The sequence below is a fragment of the Pseudophryne corroboree genome, chromosome 4 (assembly GCF_028390025.1).
Source record: "Pseudophryne corroboree isolate aPseCor3 chromosome 4, aPseCor3.hap2, whole genome shotgun sequence".
NCBI lineage: Eukaryota > Metazoa > Chordata > Amphibia > Anura > Myobatrachidae > Pseudophryne > Pseudophryne corroboree.
The window spans coordinates 690,262,968-690,280,015 of record NC_086447.1 but is presented as its reverse complement, the minus strand read 5'-3'; the positions used below and the strand labels follow the sequence as shown (position 1 = coordinate 690,280,015).

The following is a 17,048-nucleotide window of genomic DNA, read 5'->3' as shown; positions in this document are numbered from 1 at the left end:
AGGCCAGGGCCAACAGCATAGTCACTTTTCATGTGAGATATTTCAAATCCACAGATTTGAGCGGTTTAAAATGTGATTTGAGGAATCCCAGAACTACGTTGAGATCCCACAGTGCCACTGGAGGCACAAAAAGGGGGTTGTATATGCAATACTCCCTTGACAAACTTCTGGACTTCAGGAACTGAAGCCAATTCTTTCTGGAAGAAAATTGACAGGGCCGAAATTTGAACCTTAATGGACCCCAATTTGAGGCCCATAGACACTCCTGTTTGCAGGAAATGCAGGAATCGACCGAGTTGAAATTTCTTCGTGGGGCCTTCCTGGCCTCACACCACGCAACATATTTTCACCACATGTGGTGATAATGTTGTGCGGTCACCTCCTTCCTGGCTTTGACCAGGGTAGGAATGACCTCTTCCGGAATGCCTTTTTCCCTTAGGATCCGGCGTTCCACCGCCATGCCGTCAAACGCAGCCGCGGTAAGTCTTGGAACAGACCTGGTACTTGCTGAAGCAAGTCCCTTCTTAGCGGCAGAGGCCATGAGTCCTCTGTGAGCATTTCTTGAAGTTCCGGGTGCCACATCCTTCTTGGCCAATCCGGAGCCACGAGTATAGTTCGTACTCCTCTACGTCTTATAATTCTCAGTACCTTGGGTATGAGAAGCAGAGGAGGGAACACATACACCGACTGGTACACCCACGGTGTTACCAGAACGTCCCCAGCTATTGCTTGAGGGTCTCTTGACCTGGCGCAATACCTGTCCAGTTTTTTTTTTTTTTTTTCAGGCGGGACGCCATCATGTCCACCTTTGGTCTTTCCCAACGGTTCACAATCATGTGGAATACTTCCCGATGAAGTCCCCACTCTCCCGGGTGGAGGTCGTGCCTGCTGAGGAAGTCTGCTTCCCAGTTGTCCACTCCCGGAATGAACACTGCTGACAGTGCTATCACATGATTTTTCGCCCAGCGAAGAATCCTTGCAGTTTCTGCCATTGCCCTCCTGCTTCTTGTGCCGCCCTGTCTGTTTACGTGGGCGACTGCCGTGATGTTGTCCCACTGGATCAATACCGGCTGACCTTGAAGCAGAGGTCTTGCTAAGCTTAGAACATTGTAAATTGCCCTTAGCTCCAGTATATTTATGTGGAGAGAAGTCTCCAGACTTGATCACACTCCCTGGAAATTTTTTCCCTGTGTGACTGCTCCCCAGCCTCTCAGGCTGGCATCCGTGGTCACCAGGACCCAGTCCTGAATGCCGAATCTGCGGCCCTTTAGTAGATGAGCACTCTGCAGCCACCGCAGAAGAAACACCCTTGTCCTTGGAGACAGGGTTATCCGCTGATGCATCTGAAGATGCGATCCGGACCATTTTTCCAGCAGATCCCACTGAAAAGTTCTTGCGTGAAATCTGCCGAATGGAATCGCTTCGTAAGAAGCCACCATTTTTCCCAGGACCCTTGTGCAATGATGCACTGACACTTTTCCTGGTTTTAGGAGGTTCCTGACTAGCTCGGATAACTCCCTGGCTTTCTTCTCCGGGAGAAACACCTTTTTCTGGACTGTGTCCAGAATCATCCCTAGGAACAGCAGACGTGTCGTCGGAAATAGCTGCGGTTTTGGAATATTTAGAATCCACCCGTGCTGTCGTAGAACTACTTGAGATAGTGCTACTCCGACCTCCAACTGTTCTCTGGACCTTGCCCCTATCAGGAGATCGTCCATTTTCTTTGAAGAAGAATCATCATTTCGGCCATTACCTTGGTAAGGACCCGGGTTGCCGTGGACAATCCAACCGGCAGCGTCTGAAACTGATAGTGACAGTTCTGTACCACGAACCTGAGGTACCCTTGGTGAGAAGGGCAAATTGGGACATGGAGGTAAGCATCCCTGATGTCCCGGGACACCATATAGACCCCTTCTTCCTGGTTCGCTATCACTGCTCTGAGTGACTCCATCTTGATTTGAACCTTTGTATGTAAGTGTTCAAATATTTCAGATTTAGAATAGGTCTCACCGAGCCGTCTGGCTTCAGTACCACAATATAGTGTGGAATAATACCCCTTTCCTTGTTGTAGGAGGGGTACTTTGATTATCACCTGCTGGGAATACAGCTTGTGAATTGTTTCCACTACTGCCTCCCTGTCGGAGGGAGACGTTGGTAAAGTAGACTTCAGGAACCTGCGAGGGGGAGACGTCTCGAATTTCCAATCTGTACCCCTGGGATACTACTTGTAGGATCCAGGGGTCCACTTGCGAGTGAGCCCACTGCGTGCTGAAACTCTTGAGACGACCCCCCCACCGCACCTGAGTCCGCTTGTACGGCCCCAGCGTCATGCTGAGGACTTGGCAGAAGCGGTGGAGGGCTTCTGTTCCTGGGAATGGGCTGCCTGCTGCAGTCTTCTTCCCTTTCCTCTATCCCAAGGCAGATATGACTGGCCTTTTTCCCGCTTGCCCTTATGGGGATGAAAGGACTGAGGCTGAAAAGACGTTGTCTTTTTCTCCTTTATACGGCAATACTTCCATGTGCCGTTTGGAATCTGCATCACCTGACCACTGTCGTGTCCATAAACAACTTCTGGCAGATATGGACATCGCACTTACTCTTGATGCCAGAGTGCAAATATCCCTCTGTGCATCTCGCATATATAGAAATGCATCCTTTAAATGCTCTATAGTCAATAAAAACACTGTCCCTGTCAAGGGTATCAATATTTTCAGTCAGGGAATCCGACCAAGCCACCCCAGCGCTGCACATCCAGGCTGAGGCGATCGCTGGTCGCAGTATAACACCAGTATGTGTGTATATACTTTTTAGGATATTTTCCAGCCTCCTATCAGCTGGCTCCTTGAGGGCGGCCCTATCTGGAGACGGTACCGCCACTTGTTTTGATAAGCGTGTGAGCGCCTTATCCACCCTAAGGGGTGTTTCCCAACGCGCCCTAACTTCTGGCGGGAAAGGGTATACCGCCAATAATTTTCTATCGGGGGAAACCCACGCATCATCACACACTTCATTTAATTTATCTGATTCAGGAAAAACTACAGGTAGTTTTTTCACACTCCACATAATACCCTTTTTTGTGGTACTTGTAGTATCAGAAATATGTAACACCTCCTTCATTGCCCTTAACAAGTAACGTGTGGCCCTAAAGGAAAATACGTTTGTTTCTTCACCGTCGACACTGGAGTCAGTGTCCGTGTCTGTGTCGACCGACTGAGGTAAAAGGACGTTTTAACGCCCCTGACGGTGTTTGAGACGCCTGGACAGGTACTAATTGGTTTGCCGGCCGTCTCACGTCGTCAACCGACCTTGCAGCGTGTTGACATTATCACGTAATTCCTTAAATAAGCCATCCATTCCGGTGTCGACTCCCTAGAGAGTGACATCACCATTACAGGCAATTGCTCCGCCTCCTCACCAACATCGTCCTCATACATGTCGACACACAGCACACACACAGGGAATGCTCTGATAGAGGACAGGATCCCACTAGCCCTTTGGAGAGACAGAGGGAGAGTTTGCCAGCACACACCAAAACGCTATAATTATACAGGGACAACCTTTATATAAGTGTTTTTCCCTTATAGCATCTTAATATATGTAATCATATCGCCAAATAAGTGCCCCCCCTCTCTGTTTTAACCCTGTTTCTGTAGTGCAGTGCAGGGGAGAGCTTGGGAGCCTTCCCACCAGCATTTCTGTGAGGGAAAATGGCGCTGTGTGCTGAGGAGAATAGGCCCCGCCCCCTTTTCGGCGGGCTTCTTCTCCCGTTTTTCTGAGACCTGGCAGGGGTTAAATACATCCATATAGCCCCAGGGGCTATATGTGATGTATTTTTTAGCCAGAACAAGGTATTCTCATTGCTGCCCAGGGCGCCCCCTGCAGCGCCCTGCACCCTCCGTGACCGCTGGTGTGAAGTGTGTGACAACAATGGCGCACAGCTGCAGTGCTGTGCGCTACCTCATGAAGACTGAAAAGTCTTCTGCCGCCGGTTTCTGGACCTCTTCACTTTTCGGCATCTGCAAGGGGGTCGGCGGCGCGGCTCCGGGACCGGACTCCATGGCTGGGCCTGTGTTCGATCCCTCTGGAGCTAATGGTGTCCAGTAGCCTAAGAAGCCAATCCATCCTGCACGCAGGTGAGTTCACTTCTTCTCCCCTAAGTCCCTCGTTGCAGTGAGCCTGTTGCCAGCAGGACTCACTGTAAAATAAAAAACCTAAAAACTTTTTCTAAGCAGCTCTTTAGGAGAGCCACCTAGATTGCACCCTGCTCGGACGGGCACAAAAACCTAACTGAGGCTTGGAGGAGGGTCATAGGGGGAGGAGCCAGTGCACACCACCTGATCCTAAAGCTTTATTTTTGTGCCCTGTCTCCTGCGGAGCCGCTAATTCCCCATGGTCCTGACGGAGTCCCCAGCATCCACTAGGACGTCAGAGAAATAATAAAATATGACAATAATATATGGGGTAGGTAGTCATACTGTCATTAATGCTTAGAAACAGAAAAAAGAATGTACACTTAGTTACATTGTATTTTTTATATGCATGACTCATGTTACAACAGAATGGGCATAAGAACTGAGGGGACATATATTTACCGTATTTAAACTTGCTCTCCTAATTAATTTTACAATATGATTGTTATACTATACAATTACAAGACCCTAAACTTATGACTGACACAAACAAAAAGCTTAATGTGAACCAAACTATACTTAAAATCATTTTTCACATGTGATTCATTTTACATACGAAATGTGACTCATGTTACATTTCTGTCACCGGTCAGTGGGCTCAGATACAAAATTACTCAAACCTGTAGAATCCATGTGAATAAATCAATTTACAGTAGGCTTGCTTATCTTCCTGATTAACTGTGAAGATGTATAAAATATATTATCATTTTATACGTTTAAATAATACGTGGAAATTAGCCATTTTTGCATCTACTTCAACTTCCATATATGCTCAATATATACACACGCGGGAAATAAACACATCACTTTATCGATTTTCAATCATCACACAATATACTATGCTCTATACTTTAGCAGCATAAATATACTAAAATGTTAGCTATGTGAAATTTAATTTTCATGTATTGTGCCCTACATTTCATAGAACAACCCTGCTGTATAATAAAAACCAAAACTCTTTAATTAACCTCTTCAGGTCGATGTGTTTTCCTGATCAAATCTGACAGGTTTTCATTTTTTACAAACTGCTTTCACCAGGAAGGACTTATTTCACCTACTCAAATTAATTCTGTATTCTTGTTTCCCCCCAATGAAACAACTGTTTACTGTATATTGGGATAAATATCCTCTAAATTTGGTTATTACAGTATATTGAAAAGTTTATGACCTCCAATATTTATTTTCAGCATTCAGCTGTGTACTGTATTAGCTATCATGCCAATGATAAGTTTATCCCTGGAAGGACAAATGCAGCCCTAGGGCCATATGTTGCCCGCCACTGTATTATGGGGGTGATTCAGAGCTGATTGTAGATGTGCTAAACTGAGCACATCTACGATCAGATTCTCAGACATGCTGGGGGACGCCCAGCTTAGGGCTAGTCCAGCCCACATGTCAGGCCCTGCCCCCACACGGGTGTGAAAGCATCATGTTCACAAGATACACGACTGTGTTGTCCGGGCCGCGTCCCATCAATGGCGGTCTAACGCCGTAGGCACGCCCCCTCCCGCCTCTGTCAATCAGGTAGCGGTGATCACAGCCATGAGATGCTTTCGCATCTCACTGGGCTCAACTGGGTGCGCGTGCGCTCTCCCCAAAGGGCTTTAGACTAAGATCGCTGCTGTTGCAGCGTTCAGGTCTGAAATAGGCCCTATGCTCACTAATACGTGAGTAAGTATTACACTATATATTGTTTGGCTTTTTATGCAGCTTTTGTGTTTATCCACCTAAGGGATTTATTTTTTTTGCTGTTAACAGAAAGTCTATGTTTACCTGTCCTAACATTTAGATCTAGTCATCATCAAAACTTATGTTAGGATATTTTGGCACATAGGTTAAAAATCCAGCAGGACTGAGGGGTCTATTCATGAAGCAGTGAGCCAGTGGAGAAGTTGCCCATGGCAACCAATCAGAATTGAAGTAACATTTATAATTTGCATACTATACAATTGTACGGAGCAGCTGATTGGCTGCTATGGGCAACTTCTCCACAGGATCACTTCTCTACTCTTTTCACTGCTTCATGAATAGACCCCCAAGTCTTACTAAACCCAAGGTCTCTCTGTCCTTTATAAAACCTCATCAAAATTTCTGGGATAAACAAGGCTTTCTATATTGAACAATAGGCATAAGCGATGTAATAGCTGGGAATGAGATGTGTTTATGTCAAGGGATTAATTAGACAAGGATGGATTTGAGAGATTAAACAAAGAATGGTCTAAATCCTTTTAGACTTCTAACTTGTGTGTAATTAGTAAAAGATGGTTTGAATAAAACAGTGCTATGGAAAGCCAAAGCAAGGGTGGCCAGGACAATTGACGAGTCCCCATAAATCTAAATCATATTTTAATTATGTACAAATGAACAATATTGATCTATTCCATTTTTAAATAAATATTTACTTAGAAAAGAGCAATCAGAAGAAAGAACACAATATTGAACCATGGGTCATACAGTTGACAATCCAGTGTTGCAACTAAAAGATTAAGTGTATGTGTGAAGAAAATTAGGCAAATGCATGACAATATTACATGATCTGAACATAACCAGGATCAGTGTATAAACATACCATAAGAATCATATGGATCCACATTGGGGTTTGGTGTATTCCAGCTCTGGATAACACCATCTGTTCCACCGCTGTAACACTGCTCCCCAGTACTGCTCATTACTACACACAAAACCGGGCCCCTGAAATACATCAACAAAGAGGAGACTTTAATATACTGTAGCACACATCACACATTTTATGGAGTTTGTCTATAACCATGATGTAGGCTTGGAACTTCAACCTTCATCTAGGGAAAGCTAAATTAGAACAAATAAAATCTATACAAGAAACACTGACCATTGTGGAACTACTAAATATTTATCTACCTAGCTAGCACCTGTGCATAATTCCATATTAAAATACCTCATAATAAAATAGCAATTTTTACACCTTTTTGACTGCAACACACACACTCCATTTGCAACTTGTGATCCTGTCACACATCTATGAGGATGGGATGTCCATCATGAAAGTGAGGTCGTTTTAAGCAGTAACCGAAAACTGAACTTCTATTTGTAATACATGAGGGTGCACAAGATACTTAGTATCAGACTGACGGTAACCTGGTTGCTTCAGGAGTTATTTGCCCCGTACTCTCATATCGATGACAGGTTCTACTGTGCCTATTATATATATATATATATATATATATATATATATATATATATATATATATATATATATATACATATACACACACACACACACACACATACACACACACACACTGTAGTTTCAAAGACATAGGGGTATATGCAATTAGCGGCGAATCACGGCAATTTTTCGCCCGTTTTTTTAATTCGACACAATTTGACCGTCTAATTTCGGCAAGTGGGTGCCGAAATTGACCATATTCAATAAAAAACGGATTCAACAGTCCCGCTGTCGAAAAACGGCCGATTTGACGGATTTTGTTCCGATTTTTAAAAAACAGGGAAAAACGGTAAAAAACCCGAAAAAAAATGGCGTGGGGTCCCCCCTCCAAAGCATAACCAGCCTCGGGCTCTTCGAGTCGGTCCTGGTTCTAAAAATCCGGGGGGAAAAATGTCATGGGATTCCCCGTATTTTTAAAACCAGCACCGGGCTCTGCGCCTGGTGCTGGTGCAAAAAATACGGGGGACAAAAAGAGTAGGGGTCCCCCATATTTTTTACACCAGCATCGGGCTCCACTAGCTGGACAGATAATGCCACAGCCGGGGGTCACTTTTATACAGCGCCCTGCGGCCGTGGCATTAAATATCCAACTAGTCACCCCTGGCCGGGGTACCCTGGGGGAGTGGGGACCCCTTCAATCAAGGGGTCCCCCCCCCAGCCACCCAAGGGCCAGGGGTGAAGCCCGAGGCTGTCCCCCCCATCCAAGGGCTGCGGATGGGGGGCTGATAGCCTTTGGAAAAGTGTAAGAATATTGTTTTTTTCCAGTAGTACTACAAGTCCCAGCAAGCATCCCCAGCAATCTGGTACTTGGAGAACCACAAGTACCAGCATGCGGGTGGAAAAACGGGCCCGCTGGTACCTGTAGTTCTACTGGAAAAAAAATACCCAAATAAAAACAGGACACGCACACCTTGAAAGTACAACTTTATTTCACACCTGCCGACACACACATACTTACCTATGTTGACACGACGTTCGGTCCACTTGTCCAAGTAGAATCCGGGGTACCTGTGAATAAAATTATACTCACCTCAATCCAGTGTCCAGGTTATAATCCACGTACTTGGCAAAACAAAACGGCAACCCGGACCAAACGGACTGAAAGGGGTCCCATGTTTACACATGGGACCCCTTTCCACGAATGCCGGGACCCCACATGACTGCTGTCACAGAAGGTCCCTTCAGCCAATCAGGAAGCGCCACTTCGTGGCACTCATCTGATTGGCTGTATGCGCGTCTGCTGTCAGACAGCGCATCGCAAAGCCTCTCCATTATATTCAATGGTGGGAACTTTGCGTCAGCGGTGAGGTCACCCGCGGTCAGCCGCTGACCGCGGGTAACCCCACCGCTACCCGCAAAGTTCCCACCATTGAAACTAATGGAGGGAGCTGTGCGATGCGCTGTCTGACAGCAGACGCGCATACAGCCAATCAGGTGAGTGCCACGAAGTAGCGCTTCCTGATTGGCTGAAGGGACCTTCTGTGACAGCAGTCACGTGGGGTCCCGGCATTCGTGGAAAGGGGTCCCATGTGTAAACATGGGACCCCTTTCGGTCCGGGTTGCCGTTTTGTTGTTTTGCCGAGTACGTGGATTATAATCTGGACACTGGATTTAGGGGAGTATAATTTTATTCACAGGTACACGTGGATTCTACTTGGACAAGTGGACCGAACGTCGTGTCAACATAGGTAAGTATGTGTGTGTCGGCAGGTGTGAAATAAAGTTGTACTTTCAAGGTGTGCGTGTCCTGTTTTTATTTGGGTATTTTTTTCCCAGTAGAACTACAGGTACCAGCGGGCCCGTTTTTCTCCCGCATGCTGGTACTTGTGGTTCTCCAAGTACCAGCTTGCGGGGGAGGCTTGCTGGGACTTGTAGTACTACTGGAAAATCAATATTCTTACACTTTTCTCAAGGCTATCAGCCCCCCATCCGCAGCCCTTGGATGGGGGGGGACACGACAGCCTCGGGCTTCACCCCTGTCCCTTGGGTGGCTGGGGGGGGGGACCCCTTGATTGAAGGGGTCCCCACTCCCCCAAGGTACCCCGGCCAGGGGTGACTAGTTGGATATTTAATGCCACGGCCACAGGGCGCTGTATAAAAGTGACCCCCGGCTGTGGCATTATCTGTCCAGCTAGTGGAGCCCGATGCTGGTGTAAAAAATATGGGGGACCCCTACTCTTTTTGTCCCTCGTATTTTTTGCACCAGCACCAGGCGCAGAGCCCGGTGCTGGTTTTAAAAATACGGGTGATCCCCTGTCATTTCCCCCCCCGGAGTTTTAGAACCAGGACTGGCTTGAAGAGCCCGAGGCTGGTTATGCTTTGGAGGGGGGACCCCACGCCATTTTTTTTCGTGATTTTACCATTCCAATTAAAAAAATAAATAAATAAAATAATAATTTTTTTAAAAATATATAAATAATACTTGTGCCTCCAAAATAGACAAACCAATTACCTAATCCCTTCTAATATAAATAGATATGCTATTACCAATAAAAAAAAACACCAAAAAAAACATGTTTTAAATTTTTTTTATTAGATTCCCCCACCAAAGTGTGGCGGATTGAAAATGACGAATTTACCGTCTAAAAGCACTGTTGTCGAATTTCCAAACTTCAATTGAATATACTTTTGGCGAATTGCTGCATTTGTACCATTGCAGAAATGTCGAATTTGACAAATGTCGAATTTCAAAAAGTCGAATTTTGAAAGTCCGTTTTTTTGACGGAAAGTACTGAATTGCATTGTCGATTTTTTTTTTTTTTTTGGCGAAAAAGTCCCGTTTTTCAACAATTTCGGGAATTCGACCGCAATTGCATATACCCCATAAAGTCCTGTGGCACATGTGGCATGGTTAGCATACATTGCACACCATTTGTATTAAGGCATAAACTTAGGGATATATAGAAGACATTATGGACAGGCTCAAGTTCTGTACAAGACTGACTTCACTATATCAAACTCTGCAATTGTGACTTCAGTTGCACTTCAGGTTTATTACACTTGGTAATCCTAGTGACTTTTGCATAGAGTAAAGCCAGGTATACACTATACCACAGGTTCTCAAACTCAGTCCTCAGGACCCCACACAGTGCATGTTTTGCAGGTACCCAAACATGCACTTTAGTTGTAGCTCTCCACCTGCTTTTTGGCGGCAGTTACCTGCCCAATTTCTCAACCATTTACATGCGTTTCCAGTGCAATAGACTGTATTGGTAATGTAACGCACACAAAATACATGACTATAATGCAACTATGCTACATTGCAATTTGCTTTCATGTGTTTTACCCATTTTTAATGGTCATTTATGTGAATGAGCCCTACACATAGCATGTCAGTGTCTGATAGCGGCTATGGAACATGTTTAGACAGTAAAAGGTTGTACTAAAACAAGCACTATATGTCACAGCCAGCAGGCAGTAAGCTGATATTATATTTAAATAAGGCTATAGGAGAAAACCAAGATAGGTTATACTGTATGTGTAAGTGAAATGTATGTGCATTTAAAAAAAAAAAAAAAAATCTGAGTGTAATAGTCTTACCAGGGACATCTGCCTGTGAATACAACCACATTTAATGTAACAGATATCAACAACTGTAGGAGGCAGTGTTAAGAGCTCAGACACTGAAATAATTGTAGATTGGTAAAGGTTTATAAAGAAACATCGAGAAGGTCAGTGATTTAGGCCATCTTCTTTTATCCAGGAAACTTGCATATTTTATAAATAAAGTACTGGATTTGTAGTGGATATTCACAATTACAGAGGCCAGGCATTTTACATGTATACTACTGCTTCTTGTTGCTTTACAGTAGGCCAGACCTGTAACAATACCAAATGTGGTACTCTTTACAAAGCTCCAACCCGTTCCCTTCTGAACTTGATGATTAAGGCCGTGATGTATTGAAGTCAGAGTTTGGCAGTTTTTTTTTATAAAGGGGCAACTATGTACAAGGCTAAACCATGCCTTGTACATGATTGCCCCTTTAAAAATAAAAAAGTCTGAGTTCAGCCAGCATCCCACACGGCTGCCGAACTCTGACTTCATAACATCCCGCCCTAAATATTTATTAACGTGAACATTGATAATTTAACCTATTAACTAACATAGAAATAAATAAAACTTTTTATTACCTGTGAGCTCTGAATGTATAAATTGGTTCAACATCAAGAGATGTGCTTCTAGAATAGAAAAAAAAAAGAAAAGTTATTTTAAGAAAAGCTGACTGTATAAGTAATACATGATCCAGACAGAGCAAATTATAGTCAGACCTAAGACAGGATTAATAAGCTGTCACCAAGAATGCACATTGCAGCACGGAGCGCCTAACTGCTCCACAAGTCAATGTTGGTTAAATTAACTTCTCCATGTTGAAGCTTTAGAAGTAAGGGAAAATAAATGAGGCCTGAAGGCAAAACACACGGCCAAACCTTATGCCTGCGTTCCAATGATCTGCAACACTGATGTTTTTCTAAAATATTCTGTGCAGTAGTTAACATAACTAAACATTACTAAATAGCTGTTGATATTGGACAGAAAGATAAATGTATCCATCTCCAAGCTAGCAGTGAGATCAGCAGGCGCCCCCTTGTGCTGGAATTTGGAAACATGCAGAGAATTGCTGTTCTTGACACAGCAAACTACATTCCTATGACAGGTATATTACATTCTGTACAAGACTGACTTCACTATATCAAACTCTGCAATTGTGACTTCAGTTGCACTTCAGGTTTATTACACTTGGTAATCCTAGTGACTTTTGCATAGAGTAAAGCCAGGTATACACTATACCACAGGTTCTCAAACTCAGTCCTCAGGACCCCACACAGTGCATGTTTTGCAGGTAGCCAAGCAGGAGCACAGGTGTATTAATTTCTTTGACACATCTTAGACACAGGTGGCGCTAATTATTTAACTTGGGATTCTATGAGGAGACCTGCAAAACATACACCGTGTGGGGTCCTGAGAACCGAGTTTGAGAACCTGTGCACTATACAATTATTAGGCCAATCAGCTGAAGCTCCTTCGTTGGTCAGATCAGTAGGATTGGATAGGATATCATGGGTGAAAATTTTGTATCCTCACCTTCCCGTTCCTGATGAAAACATCACAAATGGAGCTAAAAGTTTCTCAGTGTGCACAGAGACACACTGATCCGATAATAGCTATGCCAGGTCTGAGCATTTATCGGGCCTACAGAATTTATCAGGTGTGTACCAGGCTTAACACAGTAAACCTAGCTAAATGGGTATCTTCCGTTGTATGTGCAGTATTGTTGTATTCTTTAAGATTTGTCCACAAACATTTTCTCAGTACTATTTTTTGCTTTTAAACAATGATCATGTTTAAAAAAAAATGTTTGGTTTGTTTTACTTATTAACATGCCGTTGTTGGAACTGTAAATATTTTAAATAAGTATATATGTGTTTATGCATTTTTATTTTACATCCACTGATTCATATGGCCAAGCATTTTTGAGGTTTACAAAACATCGGCTTAAAGACCGTTGTAAACTTTGGGATAAGACTCCTTATTCGTGATCTGTACAGTTGCCTCAAAAGAACTTTGTGAAGAGAATAAACCTGTCAGTGTTGAGCCGGCCTAAAGCACAGTCAACTGATACACTGTGAGGGTCCCATGGGGAATGCAGGTGAAGTCTGGGACAGCAGCATGCAACCCAAAGCCGCCAGTTGCCCAGGTCTGAGGCTATATACACAGATGTCAAATTGTACATTTAAGATGCTTTTACAATGTCAGTTAAGTACTTTAAACTAATATGAATTAAAATTCATTACACCAACAGTGATATACATATTTGCATTTTATTTAGCTTCTATTATAATGCATTATTTTGAGCACTTTTAATTTAGTCATGTGTCAGTGAAGTTGAAAACTTACGTTCCGCCTAATCTAAATAATATGAGATGTAGTTTACGCATGGTTTCCAGATGGGTTTGGCTTGAACATATCTTCCTATTTTGTCACAGATGCAGTTTTCAAAAAGATACACATTTACAGGTGCGCTAAGCTATGGGTTGCGGTTAATCAAGTTTATTAAAACACACCAGTCTGTATGGACTATTAATGATTCAAGTGAATGAACTGAACAGGTAATCTGCTATTGATGTCTGAATGCGATGGTAAATGTAGTTTACAGTTCACATACAAAAGGAAATGTAAGACACCAATTTTAATTCAAAGCATTCAAAAATGGAGGAACAATGAAGAAATATGCTACAATTCTTATAATATGTACTTCAAAACTTGACCATTTATTTTATTAAGGTCATTAAGTCAAACTGCAACTTAAATTATGAAATCTGCATAACGGGACTAACCTACACTTTCTTGAGCCAATATAAAGTATAACATAATGTAGATACTGAACCGTTGCAGATAAAAACTAATTATTTACATTGTAGAAGGTATGCAGTTAATTTGCCGGCAGTCGGGATCCCGGCGGTCAGGATACGATTCTGGTATCCCGACTGCTGACAATAATGACAGCTGGAATCCCGGCTCAATGGGGTTATTCCCACTCGTGCTTGCCCACAACACCCTTAGAGTGGGAATAGAACCTGTGGCAAGCGCAGCTAAATCATACTGAACCCTTGAAGAAAGAGAGTATGATGACTTCGAGTACTATTTTCAAATTAACCTACACTGGGGGCAATATGTACCAATATGTGAGAATTTTCATGATAAATATGCAATGTAATATCACAGAGTCACTAGTTGCAAAATGTTTCCGTAATGCCAACAAATGCAGAGGAATATATCCTGTACACTCTCTCTGGGACATTTGGGCAGTCTATAAAATGGCCGCTTCCACTGCATGCAAGAGATGGTTTTACCATTAAACGAGTCATCAGAAATGTATAAACACGTGACAGCACAGTTGATTTCTCCTTTCTGTTAAACTCAACAGTTATCCATTGTTGCCAAACACTATGAATGCTTCACTCACATATAGCAAGAATACTGCTTTTTACATCTAAAACAAGATTATGGACCGCCACCAAGCTGACATTGCCATTATCCAATTAGATTGGCCAAAATTAAGGAGCACTTTGCTTAAGTTCAGCAAAACCACTATTTCATAAACATTTTTAAATAATTCTGTTTGTGTTTTCAGTTTATTTGAAATGTATTTCTAATAAAATTAAGAATGCACCAAAAAGCAGTACATTGTTATTCTACTCATCAGTGCAACAATAACCCACGCGATTTGAACTGAATCAATATTTCTTTACTATAGTTGGTATTTCTATATAATACACTCACCAACCTGTGTGGTATCAATCTTGTCTGCTTTTGTTATGACTTGCAAGTTGTAAATCTCGAACAACATCCATCTATTTATACATCTTATAAATGAGAACGTCTGTTTATCTGATTGCGATAAACTCAACCACTGAACAGACTGCGATGCGGTTTTCACCATTGTGTAGGTAATTTTCTCAGGCTAAGTATCATCACGACGATGACTGTTGTCATTGGGCTGCAGGCGGAGCTCCAAGGGGCGGGAGGGGTCCCCTGCACTGCTCTTGCAAGTCGGCAGTGGCAGGCGTATGCGCCTCAATAGCAGCCGATCATGTGAACCATGATAGACTTATTTTTAGGGAAGCGTCGTTAATTAGTACTCAAAAGAGCTATACAGGTTGAATACCCCTTATCCAAAATAGCTTGGGACCAGAAGTATTTTGGATATCGGATTTTTCTGTATTTTGGAATAATTGCATACCATAATGAGATATCATGGCGATGGGACCTAAGTCTAAGCACAGAATGCATTTACGTCTCATATACACCTTATACACACAGCCTGAAGGTCATTTTAGCCAACATTTTTAATAACTGTGTATTAAACATTTGTGTACATTGAGCCATAAGAAAACAAAGGTTTCACTAGCTCAATCTCACTCAAAAAATTCCGTATTTCGGAATATTTGGATATGGGATACTCAACTTGTACAATATATAGATTTTTTTTTTTTTTTTTTTTTTTTTTTTTAAACGGTTTGCTTTTGTTGAGATTTCACAATGCCTAGGAGAAAATCTTCACTTGGGCGTGACAGTGCCATCACACACTCCATTCCAAACGGACCCGGGTACTGCTGCTAGTTAAAACTATTTTCGACTTATTGTCTCTTTCTAATCATGGTTCAGTAAGTTAAAATATTGGATCATATAGATTCATCTGAACCCACTAAAGGAGGGCAAAAGTTTGACATTAAAATAACCTGGGAACTAGAGTTATAGAAATGATTACTGATGCCAAAGCCATAAAAACACACTGGTGTTTGCTCCCCACTCCATTACAGATGCTTGGCTACTCCTTCCAGATCTTCAGGACAGTGTCCTAAAAATATCCAGAATGGACCCCATAAACGTCAAATATTCAAGACAGCGTAATGCGGGCTACACATCTACAGACCAATTCTCCTGTTCTGCCGACGCTGATATGATCTTCCGATCACCATTCATGATTGGCGATCCAGCATGTTAAAAATACCCAACTCGCCGATCCCAATCATTTATTGGTCAGCGAATCAAGGAATTCCAACATGTTTAATTTCTTATGGGGACTGGATCTGCCCCATGTAATCCATAACACTGTATTCTGCAAAGTCTGTCACTGGACATGTGCCTATTCTGCTAGAGAAGTACCACTCAACATAGCAACCGGCAGCAGAGGAGTGAGCAAACTTTATATGGACACATTAATTCCCCTTTTACACCACCAGCTTTGAACACAGGTTATTACACATGAGCGTGTTGCTGTGCGGTGTAAAAGGGTCCAGTTGGAATAATCCGGGTCGAGTGACCAAGTACTCCAACTCGGGTAGCTTGCAGGGTTGAACATGGGTTCAACCCGGCTCTCTGTGCTGTGTAAACAGGAGCCGGGTCAATGCGACCCATTTCCCGTTCACTATGTGTGGATGGGCGGTGCATGGAGATCATGTGATCTCCAAGCGCCGCTCCTGCTGCATCACGGTTGTCACCAACCACAGGTTGGAAACAGTGTCGTTGAAGGGCCTGAGGCGGGTCGTAGCCAGGAAGCACCCATGTCAGGGTCCCGGGCACAACCCGCCTCATTCAGTCTAAAAGGGGTATATAATTCAACTAAGCACTAATGTATATTATTCAGCAGAGCAATACACAGCCTTTCATATTTATATAAAAAAGGGACCTTTCTTGCTCTTTAAGGTTTTATTTACAACTCCGTAATTACACTTGTTTCAAATATTTCTATAATATTAAAAGGGACTGCTAAGCTTTCAGCACATGAGCAAGTAAAACCATTACAATAAATAAAAGGCCATATTACTTAGCTGAATAATATACTGGAAATAATTGGCATTTATGTAAAACATGTCAGACATAGGCTTTCACCCCTTTGCATTCCGCCCAACATCGGGAGTGGGAAGCAGGACTCCCATGCCCGAAAGGGGACATGACCTATAAAAAAAGGGGGAGTGGCTTCACAGGAGTGCTGCGATCGCCCCTGTTTTCTGACACTATGGGGGCATGGTCAGGGCTCTGGGAGCTGCTGGCAGGCCCCCAGACCCTCTGTCTACCATGAATAGACCCTGTGCGCATGCGCAAAGCATCTGTCCTGCAGAGCAGACACGGACAGGAGCCTCCCAACTGC

General features: G+C 43.2%; 1 protein-coding gene across 3 annotated transcripts in view; it reads right to left on the bottom strand.

The window, feature by feature from the left end:
• STRN (striatin) overlaps positions 1–17,048 on the bottom strand; it is a 283,653-nt gene that overhangs the window by 12,515 nt on the left and 254,090 nt on the right. For all 3 annotated transcript variants that reach the window (XM_063917900.1, XM_063917902.1, XM_063917901.1), the window contains 2 exons: positions 11,527–11,574; positions 6,760–6,881 (listed from right to left, as the gene is read on the bottom strand). In XM_063917900.1, the coding sequence (XP_063773970.1) occupies positions 6,760–6,881; positions 11,527–11,574 (170 nt within the window). The remainder of the gene's footprint in view (positions 1–6,759; positions 6,882–11,526; positions 11,575–17,048) is intronic.